This window comes from Anopheles nili, chromosome 3 (genome assembly GCF_943737925.1).
Source record: "Anopheles nili chromosome 3, idAnoNiliSN_F5_01, whole genome shotgun sequence".
In the NCBI taxonomy this organism is placed as follows: Eukaryota; Metazoa; Arthropoda; class Insecta; order Diptera; family Culicidae; genus Anopheles; species Anopheles nili.
In genome coordinates this window covers 1,510,341-1,530,458 of record NC_071292.1, presented here as the reverse complement: position 1 = coordinate 1,530,458, position 20,118 = coordinate 1,510,341, and the positions used below count along the sequence as shown (strand labels likewise).

At 45.3% G+C, this 20,118-nt stretch overlaps 1 protein-coding gene across 1 annotated transcript; it reads right to left on the bottom strand.

The window, feature by feature from the left end:
- Nucleotides 1–689: 689 nt before the first annotated feature.
- Nucleotides 690–13,614, bottom strand: LOC128727703 (E3 ubiquitin-protein ligase Ufd4). Its single transcript, XM_053821642.1, has 10 exons — nucleotides 13,475–13,614; nucleotides 11,839–13,409; nucleotides 11,634–11,770; nucleotides 9,673–10,168; nucleotides 8,568–8,908; nucleotides 6,861–8,489; nucleotides 5,490–6,770; nucleotides 4,240–5,393; nucleotides 2,485–4,140; nucleotides 690–2,409 (listed from the first exon to the last, which is right to left on the bottom strand). Exons 1-10 carry the CDS (start codon nucleotides 13,612–13,614, stop codon nucleotides 2,127–2,129), a joined length of 8,688 nt encoding a protein of 2,895 aa, XP_053677617.1. The 3' UTR covers nucleotides 690–2,126.
- Nucleotides 13,615–20,118: the final 6,504 nt, after the last annotated feature.

Sequence of the window (20,118 nt, the reverse complement as noted above, 5' to 3'; positions counted from 1 at the left end):
GTACTTCTCACTCACGAAAATCGTTTTTATCAGATCCAGAATAGCGAAATTTCGTCGGTGCTGAAAGCGAGAATCTCGATCTCGATCGTATTTTGATAGCCAAATACCGACCAATAATAACAGGAGATCATGTATTATCGATCGGCCAGAATGAGAGGAAGCTGCTTTACCCTTGATTTGGGATCAATATTGATCTACCATCATTTCTCTCGCTCTCACGTGATCGGCACTATGTCGTTGTTATGAGGCGTGCGAGCAGCGGAGATATTACATTACATTTCTTTCAGAAGGGCCATCGATTTGTGGAGGATTTTGAGACCGCAGCGGGCAATGAAATACTAGGAGATCATGCAGCAAACAGATAGGACTGTTCTGATTCCTCGATGATCAGTTAGCCACTCCCACCAAGTTGAAAAGCCGATCGTCATTATATTTTCCCACCAAACTCGAAAATATTATTTGTGTGTGGCAATAAAATAGCTTGCAATTCGACAAACCCAATAATGCTACAAATAGAACACATGCTTTATGAAAATTATACACATTCTTGGGGAGTTTAATGCTAGGTTTTAACTTATTTATTAGCTTAGCTAAAGCAGAAACCCCACATACTTACTTTTCAATCGAACATATAACTTCATGACAAGCTAAGTGATTCCGATTTACTTTATTGTTTGGCTTATGTTCGCATATCTCGTGTATCATAGGAGTTTAAGTATTTTACTAGCAAGACTAAGTTTAAATTGTGTGTAGTTTTGTATTTATTAATTGCATATAATCTTTCAATAGAACCATAATCAATATTCATTTTTAATATCTCACAATCATCTGTAACATTCTCTTCCTGCCATGCAACTATACGCATCCTAACGTGCTTGCCTACTGCATCTGAATATGAATGCTCTCTGCGTTTGTATTTTATTTTCGAAAGCACCACACGGTCCTTGCTATCCCGTAACCAAACGGGAATATTTTTGATTTAGTTTTTAAGTCAAAATTCAATTCCAGATAAAGTGGTTGGTTGGTGAGAGTTAGAAAGTGGTAGTGGGTTGCCGTGAGCTGTACTCTATGTGGAATCAGAAGTATCTGTACTTCGGATTTGGTTATATACAGAGCAGCATCAGCCGCTCGAAACTAGCTACGTTCGTACTTATTGTTTAGGTTAGATTATGGTGCCATCACGCTTCTACAACTTCACATACCTTCGCAACACTTTATTGTAACCATCAATCACAAACTCATAGTTAGTATTCAGTTTCTCACTTACATCACAAACATTTTCACACGTGTTTTCTATTTGTTTGCCGTTAGTTACTTTGTTCTATCTACTCTGTGAATGGATAAGCTTTAAGTTTTCCATCGCAAGAACTGTCTTACACACATACAACACACACGCACACGCATACGTAAATCAAAGTCAGCACGGACCGAGCGCTGGATGGTACTGGAAAGCTCAAGGTCACGCGCTCCTTAGTAAAATCATTAGATCTTCGTTGTGTTCTAGTGTTGAACAACACAAAACACACGTCAGCACAACTCATCTCGGTGTACCTTTAAAGGTAACAACGTAAGAAAGAATCATCATTTGATGGTCTAACCGTAGACTAATACGGGTTTGATTTTTTAAATATATTCGTGGGAATTTGTTTTCAGTATTAAATCGATTATGCCAATTTTCCACTAACAAATTAATGTGCTAACATTAGAACGTGAATTTCGTATCTCTACAAAAAGCTTATTGTTCTTTATTCTGTGTTCATATATCCTCCAAATTTCTACTCACTTTCCCCACTATACTGTTCGTTTTACAACGCATGCATGCAGTCATAAACGAGTGCTGCCCACAAAGGAACAGGTATGTGAATGTTTAGGTGCAATATGTTTCATCAATAGCTGGTGGGAAGTGTGATAAAATTTTCAAAGAATTGAATCGCATCTAATTTGCTTCTAATAACCATCGTTGTTTGCTCACATTTCTGCTATACATTCTGCAGAAGCCTATAATAGCGCTCCCACTTACACGCATCAAATCTTGTACTCGTGTTTATCCCTCATTTGTTTACGCTTTCAGTTAGTTCCTATCGGAGTTCGGTATTACAAAGCAGCTTACAACAACACAGTTGGATTTAGTTCAGATGGAACCCTTTCTCCTTGGTGGCCGTCAGAAGCCGTTCGCGCAGCACTTGCTCGTTAGGATAATCCGGCAGCTTGAGATAGTGCACGCAGGTGTTCACGGATGGGTAGGATCCTTCGCCAGCATCCACCTTACGTACCACCGTCAATCGTGGATGCAAATTCGCCAGACCACCCGGAGGCAGACTGCTGCAGCCGGTTGTGAACTGAAGGAAAGCCTTCCTCTCTGATCCGTTCATACCCATCAACACGTTGACGAAACGCAAGAATCCAGGACTGGGTGTTGGAAAGGACAAACAAGTAAAACATTAAGCGTACACGTACACTCTTAGAACCGACTATCTCACTTACCTTTCCTTGGTGTAGCCTAGCTTGGGTTCCGTGTAGGTCATGATGTCTTCGCGAGTCCACTCGGGGTTCTGTTCGCCGCATAGCATCTTGCGGATCTCATCCGGGGTAAATGCGGCTAACTTGCTCAGCGAGAACACCTCACAGAAGCCACGGTGGAATGAGGCCAACTGCTTGGCGATTCCTTCCTGGAGGCAGAACGCTATAGTCAAATTACAGTACTCCTCGACGTTGTTTATCGTAACGTCAATGTTCGAGCCGTTTGGAATCAAATCGGCAGACGAATAACCGTAGTTCTTTGAGCTCGGCAGGTAGGTGAAGGTCAACGCCAAGTCCTCTAGCGCAACGCAGCCCGTCTTGGTGTTCAGTTTGAGCTCGCTAATTTGCTGCAACTTCTCCTCGGAACTGAGCATATCGTTTTGCTCAATGTTCTGTTTTTGCTGCACTAGTTCTTGCAGCTCCTTGAGGAACTGATACCGAATCGGGTCGATCTCTTGAAGGTTCTCCTGCGACAGGATACCATCATACCAGGCTTCATCGCTGGCAGCCATCTTGGTTTGGTACGAGTCCACGAGCATGTCGCGATCGCGATCGCTTTCCTCTGACACGATGGACGAGATCATAATATCGTCGGTGCAACTCGATTTTCCTGTGAACGTCGTTCGAGTAATCGATCGGCTATGACTGAGCAGCTGCAAGAAGCTGTTGGAGAGCGGCAAATCCACAAGGCGATTGTCTTGCAGTACCTTTGCTAGGAACACTCCCAGAAACCAGAAGTAGTTGGAAACAAAATCACTTATCTCCGAGTCTTGTGGCAACGGTGCCGGAAACAGGCCTGATGAACGCAGCACATAATACCCAACCGGCTTGCTTCCTTCTCCCAGATCAATCTCGTCTTCGATCAACTTCGGTTCTTCGTCGTCGCAAAGCCACATGCCGAGATCGCTGCGCTGTAGTTCAGCAGCCACCAGAGCATAGAACTCCAGAGTAGGTCCTAGCCCAGTACCCTCCTCTCCGACAAATTCAACCTCCAGGACGGACTTTCGATTGCAATGCACCTTCATTACTTGCTGCGCCCAGTCTAGCAGATTTTCACCACGTGGTACCTTTACGCGTTCGTGCTTCAAGCGACCGACTCGGAATTCCTGCTGGTCAGCATGGCGTGGGCTCAGTCCAGGTGCCCGCTGGCGCTCCACATTTACATCGCGCTGAGACTGTAGCCAGACGATGCTGCGCGATGCACCGAATGCCGTGCAACTGAAGTATAGTTGGCGTGTCTCGAAGGGGAACAGGAAAGGACAACTTTGGTTGTAGTCCTCGCACCATTTCGGCAAACTTCCGCTGGAAAGGACAAGCGGATCTTGGATCTGCTGCTGCAGCTTATTCGTGATCTTCTTGCTCATGAACACTTCCGGGTTCAAGTAGTTGGATTCGACGTCCGGAATCAGATTTTTGTCGTTATTTGTCGGAGCCGAGGCCAACGACTGGTTGATGCTGTTCAGCTGCGAAAGTAGCTGCAATACGTCTTCCACTGAGCAATAATGCGTGTTGCCACCACTTGTCGTTGGTGCGGACAATGCGCCTCCACTGCCGGGTCCACCGCCAGATATCGACGGTGTGCCGGGAACGGGTGAGCTTGGGGACAACGTAGAACCATGACTATGCTGAGAAAACAATGAAATAATCGGCGTAGCGCGGCCTTCCTCTCCGCTGCTAAATTCTTCTTTTCCTCCACCACCCACGAGGAGCGAAGAGGACGATCCGGGACTGGATTCGCGGTAGATGATCGTGTACGTCGGCTGCCAGATTTTGCGGAACTTGTCCTGCTTGGGCATCGCCGTTTGCAGCATCAATTCCTGCACCGCTCGGAAAATCGTCCAATCCGGGTGTGTCAGTTCCACTTCTACGTCGTTCACACCATTTATGTTAGGTCCACGCAACATTAGTGAGAGCGTGGGCTGCGGTAGAGCTGACGTCGTGCCGTGGTATACATGATCTAGCAAGCCCTTGACAGATGATGAAGGTTCCGCCAAGTCTGTGGCGTCAGCATTTCTTCCACCACTATTACCCGGTGCGGGAATTTCGAGATCGCTTGTTTGATTGACATTAGTTTTTCCTGGGCGTGGATCGAACGCAGGAATCAGCGCCGAAAACTGGCGTTTGAGCACGAATTCATCGTCCCACGACTTTCGCTTACCCGCCGCCGAAAGTCGATTTTCGAACGTACGCTCCTCCATAAACGAGAGCAGATTGCGAGAAACCATGACCTGCAGCAGTGTATTGCCGACCTCCTCATACTCGTCCTCATTTTCATCGTCATCATTTTCATCTTCAATGTCCTCGTCGTCCTCCAAATCACCAAGCAAGGTTGGAGCCCGGCATTGCTCCAAGAAATCCTCTAAGGACACCTGCTCACTGTCACTCGACGTTGACGTGAGGCTCATGGTGAGCGCGGGATTCAAAGGATTGACCTGGCCCGTGCCTCCCATGTTGTTGACGTTATTATTATTACCGCCACCGCTGCCACCTCCTGAAGCGGCGTTGTTGTTCGATGAGGAACTGAACAAGCTCGGATAGCTCTGTGCCGTGCTCAGCAATCCGGAGTGACTGGAGAGCGCTAGCTTCACTAAACTCGTTACCGAATTTGGTCCGCGCGGGAAGAAGTTACTGTTGTTTTGCAACACTCCGCCCACCAATGCGCCACCTCCACTGCTTATCAGCTGGTTGTTGATTGGAACCGTCTGCTGCGAAGATGAGGACGATGACGAAGCGTTGTTGGTGTCGTTATTGTTGTTTGCATTGGTCGTTGCATTGGAGCCAGCGCCAGACGTTCGACGACGTGCGATTGCGGCAAATGTTTCCAACAATCCTGGTTGAGGCGGTTGTACATCATTCTGCAACGCTGAATTGTCCTGGTTATTATGGTGATGATGTTGATGGGCATGATGGTGGTGTTGATGATGGTTGCTGCTGCTGCTCCCGCTGCTGGTAAGATTTGGAACGCTGACGCTCATGGGATTGGAAGGTGCCACAACGGGGACCACGTTCACACCGTCGCTGCCGGAGGCAGATCCTACCATGTCCTCGGTATTGACATTATCATGGGAAGTCGGTAGCAGAGCCGGATCCGCTGAAGCAGCGACCCCGAAATTATTTTTCATATTATTTGTGGCATCGCGGCCTCCACCTTGGGATTCATTTGTGGACGAGGGCTGCTTGGCTTCGTTCAGAACCTTCTTGAAGGTGTTCACGCAAACTACTCCACCATTTTGCGCCGTGTTGTTGAATTTGACGTCGTACTTATCTGTGGGCGATTTAGCTCCGGTTGACGCTGGCGCTGAGGCTGCAGGCGGATTCGTGCCCGTACTTGTGCTAGCCACGAAAATGCTATTACCGTACGATACTCCCGATCCTGTACCACCAGATGCGGTGTTTGGAGGAACAGGTGGGAACGCAATTTTCACAGACGACAGAAGGTTTGATTGGGCAAGCAATTCAGACGAGAGGAAATTGTTTGTGTTGTTTCGGAGCATATCCACTCCTTCACGCATCTTACCCATCATATCCAGCTTTGTCTGCAAGTAGGACAAACCGGCCTTGCCGCTGGAGGCACTGCAGCCACTAGTCACGCTGGTACCGCTGCCACTGTTTAGGTTAATTTTGTTATTCGTTTCATTGATGTTGTTCGTTTTATTGTTCTCCTCGGTAGAAGAGGAAGAAGACGACGAGGAAGATGAGCCCATCAGAACTGGAACACTGCTAGCACTGCTGCCACTGGCGCTAATGTTGCTCACAAACTGTTGCCCAGAACCTGACCCCGAAACTACAGTTCGTCCGCTCTGTTTCGTCGAACCTTCCAGCAATGAAAGGTTCTCTGTGATCGTGGCCAAATCGGATACCAACATGGACGTGCTGCTGTTAATCTGCGATAGATCGGGGATGTTGTTTCCACGTTCGCTCAACGATGAGTGAACAGTCACTGAAACTTCCTGGTTGTTACCACTGCCGAGGTTGTGTGTATTACCGGTCGTTCCGGCTGCTACTAAGGAGGATGAAAGATCATTACTGCTTCCACCACTGCCAACCGTGGCTAGATCCGAGCGAGCCGATGAAAGCACATTTTCCGTAATCACTTCCACTGCCTGTTTCCAGGACAAATTGTCAGCCGAAGTCGCCTGTTCGGTGGACGCGACGGATGATCGCGATTCTATCGTCGCATCAGGTAAGCTTGGCGTCGAGCTAGATTTTCTACTAACAAGCACGTTTAGTGATTTGTCGTAGATTTTTTTCTTACTTGAACTTACAGTACCTTCCATTTCACATTGGACGTTGGCGTTCGATGAATATTGAGCTGGCAGTTGATTTACGCCACCACCGACCGCAGTTACAGAAACACCACTGTTGTGCAGATCATACGAACCGCTAACCAGGCCATCGACACTTGCCAATTTTAGATCGTATTTTCCCTCGGCACCCATGCGGTAGGAATTCCGCATACCGTGATCCCACTTTACATCAATCCATCCATTGTGTATCTCAGCAATGACCGTTCCTTCTCCGGGGGGACTTCCATCCTGATCGTCCCAATGCCAGTCGACGCCACGTACCACCCGGGCTCCATCGGTGATATACTTTAGCTGTGTACGAACCTGACGTCGCTCTTTACGAAGCTTTGTCTCGTTTTCTTTAGCGGCTGTTTTGTCCATATCCTCACAAACCGAGATCACTTTTCCGTAAATTTCAAACCCACTAAGACTGAGATAATGCGTTTGGCCGGATGCATTACGACCGTTCTGGTGAATGCGAATGTGGCGGTAGCCTTGTTGTTCTTCACTCGGACACTCGATCGGCCAGGTACACGTGCTTCCGGGTTCCGCAAGGCTTTTATCATCTGTGTGGGTTAACATTGTAGTCCAGTTGATGCCGTCTTTGGATACTTGGAACATCCAGTTTCGCAGGGCTGACCGACCGTATCCGCGCGCGTGTCTAAGCGTGTATGCAGTTGGGATGATGTACATTCCCAAATCGATTGCAAACCAGGATTTCTTGTTGTCTTTCGTATGGCAGTTGATACTAACGTTGTCGCGGGAAAGGATATCCTCCAGCTTACCATAAGGCAGTTGCTTTCCTTCGCTGCTGGTAACTGTTACCAGTCCGTACTGGGCCGGGTTAACCCATTCCAGAGTCTTGCCATTGGTTCCAATAAAGTAGATGATGCCATTTTCGTCAAAATCTTGATGATGGCGGAACTGCATGGGGCTTGGTTTGGCATCCTTCAGCTTACGTAGATACAGAAATGAAGATCGCTCCATATCATACCACTGTTTTGCAACCATCTTAAGCAAATATTTATTTAAATGACCAACGGTTGCCAACGGCTCCATCTTCAGGTTACGACCTGTTCTGTCGAAAAGCGTCTGCTCACAGGCTGCCCGTTCCAATCGGAAACTCAGCTTTTTCGTAAGAATTTGCAGTCCATAGCTTCCGCCCGGCGAATCGTATATGTACACCGGTAATTTTTCGATGCTTTCCAGCACAGCAACTAGTTTTTGCACCAGTATAGTCGCAGTATTTTTGCCGGTTTGTGTCTCCCCTCCGTACATACACTTTTTGAAGATCGACAATCGTTGTTTCTGGTATTTGTTTGCCTTGCTACGATTCATTCCCAAATCCCAATAGTTGGGCGATAGGACAGCAACAAGCGCCTGCACCAACCCCGAACTGTACATTTCATATGCACTGATGACACCGTCTTCGTTCAAAAGATGGACCAGCTCATTCAATGCATTATACAATTTCTCCTGCCAACACATGCCAGAACTTGAGCCAGAGGTTGGGGCTTGCTGAGTGGATCGCGTAATGAACGTTGTTTTCTGCATTGATTGTTGCTCCTCCAATGCAATTTCTATCTGATGGACTATCTTCGACAGTTTCGCCACAGCTCCTCGCGGTACAGCCTGTGCCGCTTTGAAGTAACGATTGTACAAATCCCGTGCTAATTTATGAAGCTGCAATATAGCAAAATAGAGCGTAATTGTAGCAATGTGCTCGAAACTCCGGAAGCATTCATGTTTTTTTAACAATACCTGATACTTCTGAGCTTCAGCCTTGCAGCGCATTTTCTTCTTCTTTGTGTTGATCCAGCCAGCAGCGAAGTCCGGCCCCAACGGTGTTTCTGCCGTGAACGTATGCTTTGTACCGCGATTGCTCTCAAAGATGAATCCAGGCAGTTCGTCTTGCAGAATGGTCACCTGATGACCTTCGGAATTGTTGATATGTAGTTGATGTTCTTTCTGACTTTGCAACACCCAGTTTCCAACTGCGATCCGTGCCAAGCTTGGAGAGGATAGAATCGGTTGTGACACGGTGCCTTGCCGAACGGCGGCTCGGGCTCGTTGTAATTTTTCGAGGAATTCTCCACGATTTTCTATTAAATATAAAAAATAAAAAAAGTGATTCATTGAAACGATTACATTAAAACACAAAAATGCTTGGCATAAGCAGATGAACCCCATTGAATTGCTTTATCTTTTTCCTTATACCACCTGTACGATATCATAATACAAATATTGCAACACACACACGCTTTTTAAGGATGGTTCCAAACCCACAATCTCACCTTCATAGGATGCGTCGAGTTCGGAGCTTTTTTCCTTGCCTATAAGAATTAAAAACCGTGCATTACAAACACGGTACAATGAAACAGATATCATGTTGAAATTAAACAACTGGTTTTGTCCGAGCTTTAAAGTATGTATTACAAGCGTAGTACATAGATAATGTTTAGAATAGCTATATTTAATCAAAGCGTGTATATGAAGCAATTATTTGTTTATGCTGCAATATCTTGAATTGCCTATTTAAGCGGCAATGTACTTCTTCAAACACAAGTAATGCATTTTCAACTGTGTATTATGAATGAATCTCATTTTCCTTTTTCAATAGTATTATGCTACAAGCGCAAATTGCGACCATTGAACAATATTCGAAAATTTGTCACACTTTAGCCATTTTCAGGTATCTCAAAGCAGAAATTAATGTAATGATTAGTGATGCTATATCGTTTGTTAGGATTAGGCGTAATGGTTTATGAAAAGACCAGATAAAGTGTCACACCACTTGGTAAAGTAAATCTTACGTTATGGTGAAATAATGTATTAGCGATAAGTGAATTTCTCTGTGCCCACTTACCAGTACTATCACTTCCGTTTTCTGGACTACCGCTTGAATACATGGTTGCTAATTTGCCATCAAGAATAAAACGGAACCATCCATTTGATCCATTCGAAAGTTCCAACGCCGCTGAATCGGACCACACGTACAAACAATCGCGGCCACGACATATGCTCCAATCATGCCAGTGGTACGCTTTTCCATGGAGTATCTCTTTTGCGTCCTCCACGGCAACAGAACCGGATGCAACTGTTGTTGAACCACCACCTACGGAGTTTGGAGCCGCCAACGAGGCCACGCACGCAGCAGTTTCCGTGGTAGAAGGCTTCACCTCATCGGGTGACGATTTAATCACATCATTATTGTCGTTACCCTCATAGCTGGACTCGCCCATCAGTGCTTGAACCTTGGTATAAACACCCAGACGCGCGAAGTGATCGAGAAAATCATTTTGCGTCTTGGACATAAGCTCTTGAATAATCGTTAGTACCACTAAGTGGCCATCTTCGTCGTCCTAGAGTAATGATAGGTGAATAGAAGAGAGCTTCGATTAGTTCAATAGTAGATGCATAGGACACAAGACAAACGGTTTATGGAAGTTTAACGGACACGAAAACACATACGTAGTAACATTAACATGCACACGCGCGTCACAAATATGATGCCAGATATGCCTGGCAATACTGTATCTTTATCGAAGAAGGTAAGCAATAACAACAATTAATCAATTTCACCGATCATCGCAGGATTAAAGCAACTGGTCAAAATCCATCAGTTGGATCTCTGACGAATAGAGTGCATTTCACGGGAGAGAAGCATAGCGGTTGCAACATTAATGCAAATTTTAAATGAAGACATTAGCTTTACGACTCGACTTTGGCAAACTCAAGTATCATTACGATCGAAGCAATATTTTATTTTACGCTTGTTTGGTTAAAGCATGTACTTTTGTTTCAATCGATCTAAGAAAAGCGATTTTTATAAAGGACAGTGGGAATGAGTTACAAATGCTGTGGGGTCATTTATTAAGATCTATGCCATAAGCAATTCGTGCGTGTCGTCTTCAAGAATCTACAGGATGAGCAATGTTGGACTGTAAATACAGATGATGGTCCAACGTTAGATAGACAATTTAAAATTGTATGAATAAATAAATGCATCGTCAAGTTATACTACAAATGATATCGTTTGAATATTAAAAAGCTAATGACGTCCATTTTTCTTAAGTTTTATAACAACGATTGCTATCGGTAATCCACATAGCCCGATGGACTAAATGGAATTATTGAATGAATTATTAAAAACGGTGCCAAGGGGAAAAGGGTAATAAAAAATAAAAAAGATAACAACACAATCCGAAGGCTTTATCATTACCGCAATGCTAAGATCTGACCAGTTGCTTTGAGTGCGATTGTAAGGATTGGTGTTGTTACTATTGTTATTGCTTTTGTGACCGGTCCTTTCTTCTTCCGCTTCTTCTTCATCCGAATTGCGATTTGTTCTTGCCGGCGTTGGTGGAGTCAACGGTAGCAGGAGTGGCGGTGGCGGAATTATGTAGCTGCTAGAATTGCGACGTTGTTTCTTGCTCTGCACAAACTTGCTCAACCGCTCGGCACAGCTATGCTTAGTTAGAAGATTATAGCTAACGTTACTGGAATTATTACGCGATACGGTTAAGATTGGAGGACTACACGACGATTGCGAAGGATGGGCCAGTGGTGGCCAGCTGTAGCTAATCTGTGGAAGCCAACAATGGAAAATATGTTCCATTTTAATACTGGATTGGATACGTTGTAATATAGATCGATCAAAAAAGGGGAGCAATTTGGAGCCTTTGCATGATTACTTTCAAATAACATCCAGCCAAAAAAGATTTGCGCGCAAATGTGAACGTCTTAAAGCAGCAAGATGAAAACTGTTGCCAGGTTCTTTGATAATGGACTGAAAACGAACATTTCTTATACAACGAACTTACGTACCTCATTGTCCAGTACGCTTGCTATGACTTCCACTAAGAGCGTGCCCAAGCTTTGTTCGTAACTCGCCAGACCTTCTGAGGAGCATAACTTCGACAGGACGTCTGGTTGAACGTATTGGATCATCTTTTTGATAAGACCTGAGAAGAAGAACGCGATGTTAGAGCAAGTTCACAACCAGCGTTCTTGTTGCAACCATACTACGCACCTAGGCTAGATCTACGAACACTAGCAAGCATAGTGCTTTGGAAAGTTTTGCAGAAAGTTGGTAGGAAAAACTTCAGATACACCGGTGCCATCTCAGGATCACCGCGAGGTTCCCCGACGCCTGTCTCGTCGCCGCTATCACCGCTCTTGAGATCCGATCGAGTAGCCGCCATCATCCATTCACCCGGAGACTGCAAGATTGAAGCAACTTCCCGATGACCTTCGTCCGGACGCTCGCGAGCTTTATCGAGTGGAGTTTTGCCGTCTTCGTCACGCAGATCCGGATTGGCGCCGTGTTTCAGTAACACTTTCGCAATGCCCGGTCGCCCGAAACAAGCGGCATAATGCAGGGAAGAACTTCGCTGTCCCTTATTAACGTCCGCTCCTTTATCACACAGGAATTCCACCATCTCCAATGTTCCAAAGGCTGATGCCCAGTTTAACAGCGTCTGCCCGACATCATCCATACAGTTGACTTCAATTCCACCAGATTCGATCGATTCAATCAGCACCTCGGTGTCCTTACTACGAATGCAATCGATCAGCTGGCGATGCGTGCGCTCGGTACTTGAGTCAGCTCGTCGCACACGTGGCGCCAACTGACCTTGCGATCCTCCGACCCGCCCGAGCGCTTGACGGCCCTCAAATAACAGCAACAAAATCAGGTCAGCCAATCGCATGCAGTCCAAAACACACCGCTCATCTCCCTTGAACGCGTGTTCCATTGCCTCGAGCAAGTTCGATCGCAATAGATCGTGCGTGATAGAGGGTGAACCGCGGCATAAGGTTGATAACAGTGAAATGGTGGTAGCGATCGATTGACTGGATCTTCCAGCTTCCATCGCTCCTTGGGCCGTTTTAGGCGCCGAGGATGATAGCGGAGCGGCCGATAGTGAAGACTCCGTGTGCGAAGAAGAATTGGTTCCCAAGCTAGAAGAAATGGCAGCACTGGCACCACCGGATGAAATCTGGGGCACTCCGGCTGCGTTGCTTAGTCGGTTAAGAAGTTCCTTCACCAACCCGTACTCGGCTAATGGTGCTGGGTCGACTCCTTTCCGGGTGAACCGATCGGCTACGGACGCGAAACATTTCAGGGCACCGTCAGCTACCAACGGGTCTTCGTGCTGAAGCAGAGTGCTAAGGCTCTCGACACAGGTTTGAACGTTCGCCCCCTGCGGCTCTACTTTCGTGCACAATCGTGACACAACGGCCATAGCAGAGTGCAGTGTGTCCTTGTGGATCTGTGAGCCACTGTCGCGGATAAACGTCAGCACGCAGTTTAGGCCTCCACCTTCGAAGACGGCTCCCGCCTCTCGGGTGCAGACGAGCTCCAGCACTTTTATGCACTGTTCGGCGAGGTCACGACTAGTTCGGCTTTCAAGATCGGCCACCTCCAGGCGATTGCAGATCGCTCGGATGGCGCCATCGATTGCCACAATGCGCCGGGTGCATTCAGAGGATACATCCAGGTAGTAGGTAATGGCTCGAGCCGTTACCTCCAATACGTTTTCCGGTGCTAATACGTCAAGGAATATTTTGCATAACGCTGGTAAAAACGTTCTAGGTGGACAGCTGAAAGTAGAGTATATGAAGGGGTATTATTTTGAAGCTGGTGGATACTGGACTTGTGAACATACCTTTCAAAACATCTATCTACATTATCGGACATTAGCAGCAACATGCAAAGTTGTTCCAATGCAATCAACTGCATGTCGCGCTCGTCGCCCTGGCCCATTGACAGCCATTCTAACAGAGTCTCAGGATCAACGTCTACCATCTGAAAATATTAGAAACAAATAATTCGACTTGTATTCCAGCGCAAGCAATTCACTCAGTATGACGATCATCTGTGTCTATAATGTATGTGTGCAATGAAATGTGTGGAAAATCTTTCCCACATTGAACGTCCGAAGAGCTTGGCATTTTTACACGCAAAAACGTTTAAATTTAAAGCTCGCCATTTGCAGCTTAGCCAATGTGATTACACAAAACAAATGTGTCGAAAAACTTTGCGGCGATTCAATTTTCGGCCAAGTGAAACGCGGATCGCGATCGCGTTGTGTAACTGAATAAAGCCATGTAGCTCCAATGGCCACGAGACAACACACGCACATACGTCGTAAAGTGAATGGAGTAGAGGGGCGGAGGGTGGATGGTAAAGCATAATCCAGGGTTTGTTTCCCTTTGCATAGGGAAAGCAATGCCAATGCACAGGCGGCAACTTGGGCTGTTGCTGGCGCTGATTTAGCGCCACATTGGTTGTGGTGAAGGTTGATGTTGCAACAAGAAAAAAAAACATACGACGCTGCATATGGCTCACAAACACAGGGACAAGTAGGGGCTCCGTCTTTGAGACACGTGCCTCCAAATCTTCTCGTGGTGAGTTAAGACTATTTATACTGAAAATATAATCAATACTAAATGGTTTCTCATCTCTTCGCAACACATTAGCCTATAATTTGGAACCAAATGCTTTTTTAAACTGCTTCTAGTTAGCCATATTCTGCTTTAACAAATCCTATCATGACCTTGGTGCTAAAGTAAAAATAGCTACAGAAATACGTTCTTCAATCAACAGCTAACTATCTACCAAACAGAACATTATCCTCTGCCTTGTTTGATCAATATGCAAAAATAAAGCTTGACGAAGGAGGTAGATTCCAAAAAATGATAAATAAAATATCACGCTATGATGTCCAATATGCAACAAAAAGCTGTCCCTGACATTTTTCTTTCCAGAGTATTGCCAAGGGAAGACATCGCTGTAAGTTTTTACCCCGCTGGGTTGAGATATTGATTTTCTGCCCCTTTATTAAATCAATGCAATGTAAAATCAAGCCTTGCTTGATTGTTGAACTACATCTACCCTGATGCAAAAGTCTGATTAAATAGTGAACTAATAATGCAAATGTGCTTTACAAGATTACGATTACGATGCGGATAGATGAATTATACCTGTAGCACACGCAACAATGTTTATACAATATTATTACACGCGCAAATTATATTTATAAAAAAATAAAAAAAGCGTAATTTTTTAAAGAAATATCCAACAATACATGTACCTAAATCGACTTTTATATTTACGGAAGACACTCCAACTACTCGACATATCTCATGATATTCGTGAGACAAATAAAAATATATTTCCCAACCTGCTTCATTTGGCCTTTGTGCTAATACAATTTCCTTCTCTGTTCGTTACCCTGTGTCCACGAAGCAAACTAAGTGGTTTCATCAGCTTTCATTCAGGGAAACCTTGTCTTGCGAGTCATCTGTTCTCTTACCCATCAAATTTGCTTCCTTGAATGCGATCCGCACTAATGAATAAAACTAGTATGTGAGCAGCAACAAAATGGGTAGATTTTTTATAGTATCTTGACTATAAAAAACATGTTCAAACAAGATCTGAACCGAATTCGCTCTCAATATTTCATCCATTTCTAAGTCATCTGGCTTCGTTTCCGGATTTCTCTCTGAGGCTGTGAGTTTGAAAAGAACAATGTTGTGATGTGAGAATCGTGAAGAACCTCTCTAAGCGGAGTGCATGAATCACGCAAAGAATCTGTGTCCACAACTCGAGAGGGACACAGCTGCGTACAACTCAACTCTTCGTGCCTCAATGATTTCATAATTTTGGATAGCGTGGTTTGAACGCACAGATCCATGTCATATTCAGGTGGGTTCCGCACGCTGGATACGTACTGTAGTAGAGAACTAAGACGTGCTTTGATCATAAAACCTTGATTTCCGCAACTTGCACAGCTGGTTGCGCTCGACAGCCTGATGTGCACAAAACGGCAGATGGAACAAGGGTAATTTTTTAATTCAGTCCACGTCGGGTATCGCTGTTGGCGTATAATTTTAAAGCTAGAATGAGCTTTTTTTTCATTTCGGAAAAATATAAGCTACACTAGAGCGTCTTGTTGGAAGAGTTTGAAAATTTGATCCATTTTTAAATGCCCAAATAGCTATAGGAATAATAGGAAAAGATGCACAAGAAAATTGAAGAGAATGTCCAACTCAATAAATTGGCTGACCAATGAAGAATAGCAGATTGTTTTGTGCGTGTAAAAGAAAGTTATTACATACAAAGAAAAAAACACTTCCCTACGCACTCAGCCGATGGGCTCTGATCCTTAAGTCTGAACAGACAATGTCGTAAGCAAGGGAAAATGCGGTGCGTGCTCGAAACAAAACAAACATGTGAGAGAAAAGCTTGAGCCTCCCTTTCGTTCCCTCAAAGCGTGCTTGTTTTACCGTTTCTCACGAAGAAGGTCGTCGTCGTTGGCCAAAGAACTCCAACCAACTCGTGAATTGCGCTACATTAACGGCAGACTCCCTCTTACGCACATACAAATGAACGCCCCAACGGATGGCCCACCGTCTGACGGCACACACTCTTAGAGGCCGTAGTGCTTACTCGTCTGTCTTGAGGTCGCAAAAGTATGTTCCAGAAAAAAACGTATGGTTAATGTAAGGCGCTCATTCTGCCGCAATGGTGTCGGTGGATGCTTGATTTCATGGCCGACGGGTTAAAGTTTTGCATTCGATGAATGCCTGAAGGGTCACGGAACTGCACTATAGTCAAGGAATCCGAAGGATTGAAAGCTTAAAAAATACAAACTTATTTAGCACACTCGACTCTTCTTTTGCGCTCGATGAAACGGTTACTGAACGCAGCCAACCAGCTAACCACGCAATAAATCCTCTTTTCGTTCTCTCAGAGGCAGCAGTACTTGTGCGATACTTCGTAGCTAAGCCAAGACCGGTTATGACCTTCCCACCTCCAGAATATCGTAAGAAATGAAATCCAAGCTGAGAGATGGTGCTTTAGAAAAGCTGCGTCAAGAAATAACGGACTTAGCGTACGACGCTGCTACGTTTTATTTGACTACCACCAAATCCCACGCCATCACACCACGAAGACGGCGTGTTTCATTCTTTTACGTAAAAACAGTTACATACCTTAATTGCGCACCCGAAACCCAAGCTCCGCATCGCCGAACCATTGTGTATTTCCGTCTCAGAAGAAATGGCAACAACGTAACAGTACTGTGTGTTGAGCGAAGTCTACCCCACCATCCCCTACCACCTACCAATAACCCACGCGTTCTACCCTTTCCGCCCCAGGTCAACTGTTTTGACATTGAATTTTTGAGGACATTCCTCCCGCGAACGAAACGCAGCTGCGCCATCCGAATTGGAGCACGTGTGCCAGGCAGCGCACAGCGATTGGCGCGTTTCTTGTCAGTACGCTTGTTTTGAAGCAATCAGTTTGCGCGTGTTTCGCGCTATGGATTGCGCGATCTACTGCCAGGCAGGCGGTTCAGAGTGCTATGAATGTGCCCCCGGTCGCGTAAAAGCGAGTCTGGGTGCTGATTATACCGTCCCAAGACATAACGCCCTAACGCAGCACACAACGCTCGACCGCAGATAGAAGGGAAACCGAAATTCATACAATATATTGCATGAGCATTTACTGCATGCTTTCCGCTGTGAATATGCCACTATGGACCTTCTAGTTTCCTCCATCGCACAGATAGATATCATGCATGGCAATGAACGACTTTGCCAAACAATGATGGTGTGTATTGGTATAAATTGATTGTTTTCTCAAGAGTGCATGTGGATGTACACACACCGTCCCTCCTCACGCAGGACTCTTTTAGGAGTTTACTTAATTCACATCGCCAATCTGTCGTGCTTTAAATTGCAATTTTGTCGTGCATCGAATTGCAAGCTAACACTGGTAGCTTGGAAATGTGTTACCTCCTTCGTCAGCTGTTCTGCGCACGTGTCCACGCAGACACCCATTTTAATCGTGTCACTCGAGAAATTGCCTCCCAGCTCTGTATAATTTTAATGCAGCAGATGCACTTACCTTGATGCAGTGCGCTGCTCTAGCAGCAGGAATTTAAAGACCTTTACTGAGGATCGGTTTCTGCTGCCGCCGCTGCCGCTGCCGCTTCTGCCGTTTCACCATGCGTCGCTATTTCCGCCTAAGCCGGTAGCCATACGAGACGATCATGTGGATATAGATTTCCTTTCGCTACTTCGACTACAGAAAGCACAGGGGAAGTATTTCAACTCCTTTTAGCTTACAACTCCTTGCACAAACACCACAATTTTATCGTTCACAGCAAAATATTTTCGTACACCTATATTATTCCACCTATGCCAAAATGTGCACTTTACAAACGACACACACAGAACATAATCACATGCTCGAACACAGTATATCAGAGGAAATTCTTTATACACGCAGGAACAATTTCTAATTCACAAGACTTTTTCAATTCTCCATCTTCATAACGAGGTATTTTTACATTTTTCCATTGTTTGAAACGACGATAAAGATGATTGATGCCTCTTGAAACGCATAGACGGAAAAGGATTCACTTCAGAAAAAGGAACTCGCTACAATCAAAGAGAAATGAGAATTCGGCAAACTTTCACATCCCGTTCAACGAAAACTCATAATGAAAGAAGCATTGATCTGTTTTGTTTCGAAGCATTCCCAAAATAGCACACTTCGATCTAGGCGAGTTGCTTTCTCGTGTTTCGTTTACTAAACAACCGAAACAGTACGTAGGAGGTGGTGCGCGACCACTTTCCGCGCGCAAAAACCATTTCACTCATTGTCCCCACGAGGGAGACTTGACGAGTTGTACAAAAAGCGTAGCCGTTGATGCTTTTGCGGTGCATGTTCTGGGGCAGGAGATGCGAATGTTTATTTTCGTCGCGTCTATATGTAAACAGGCGGGAACGCCGCTCCTTTTTTGTAAGACAACAATCAATTACGAACATCGAGACAATCAGCCACCGAAACGACCAATACTGAAGCGTTGGTGTTTTTGGGGATTCTTCGTCGGGAAGACGATTGTTTGCGCTACCATTGCTTTATGCCACCCTCCCATAATTAGGTCAATCTGTTGAGGGAGATGAGATGATGTCTGGTGTTGGGCGATATAGCCCACCAGCACTGGTTGTAATGAACGAAATTTAATCTTCTTAGCGCTGACTACCTAATATTGATCAAACAGTCCGATCAACTAAATGAGATACCTAACCTGAGTTGGTTTGGTTTATATAGTTTGTACCCAAAGCCGTAAATATGATAGAGGCGGATACACACTACTTTCAGCTATAAAAACGTATAATGCTAATATTTAGGCTGTCCATCGACCAAAATGCAGCGCACGGTAGCAAAGGTTAACTTTCATTTTTCCTTTCAACAGGGCTGAGCTGTTCACGATGCAACGCTAAGAAAAGAGACTGTTTCGTCGGTGGATACGCCATTGCGACGAACAATCCATTTCTTTCCAATTCCAACTTTCGGCACTTTCCGAACAGATTCGACAGACCGCTAACAATCGAAAAAGTGGCATCGTGGGGCTGCCAAACGAATGAAGGTTCGTGAAATATAATTGCATTGTGTGCGGCCATAAATTACGGCGGCAGCGACGTTACGCAATTGGAAATGTGTTTCTCTAACTTGGCCTGCGGCAGCGGAGGTGGTAATCACCTTCTTCGACGGGTACAGGCCACTTTGGTGCGGATTATACATGGAACACGCGTTCGCGTTCCAGCTTCAGATGTTTCCACTAGCAGCTTGACACACCACCGGAAGAGAAGAAGCTCACCCAGCAGTTTATTAATTCCTTATGTGCGCCCGTTCGGCCGAGCTCCACCATGTTTTCTTTCCTTCCTTCTGCATGCGCCGTTGATGGCTTTCGCAAAGCAATCATCATCAGCCACCGTTGAATAGTTCGTACGGAAAACGCGAATGGTGCAACAACGCACCCAGGCCCGTCATGAATATTTTGTTAAATTCACGGTACATTGATTTCGGCAGTGAAAATATATCGTGTCCAGGGGCAGTTGTTCGAAGGATTTTGCAATACACGCAATGTTTTGAAACCGTCGCTGCTGTTATCCTCCGCGACGAACATTTCATTAGCCCCTGAGCCTCAGTTTTGGAAGCTGACATTTGAGTCATTCACACGGAGATAAAACACATGTTTTCATTTCATCAACAGAGAAGAGTACCATTTCATCATCTTTAGCACGCGTTTCGATGCGTGAAGGCATGGTTATGCATGATTTTCACCGTTTGCCCGTGCCCGTTGCTAAGTTCCGTCAGTGGTCATTGATTTTTCACCGCGGACTAAACATGGAAAGTGCAGGGAAAGTATTGATTTTCGTGCCGTTCCGATGAAAAACGGTGAGCTGCGAAAATCGATAATCTGTTATGTGTCACATCACTTCCCGATCGTAG

Bases quoted from the DNA above. Each gene is read 5' to 3' on its own strand.
- LOC128727703 (XM_053821642.1), bottom strand. From the start codon at position 13,614: ATGGTAGACGTTGATCCTGAGACTCTGTTAGAATGGCTGTCAATGGGC. The intron at 4,141-4,239 runs GTCCTCTTCGCT...TTCTCAGCATAG, and splicing joins CGCGAATCCAGTCCCGGATC to TCATGGTTCTACGTTGTCCC. The intron at 2,410-2,484 runs GTAAGTGAGATA...TCCAACACCCAG, and splicing joins CTAGGCTACACCAAGGAAAG to TCCTGGATTCTTGCGTTTCG.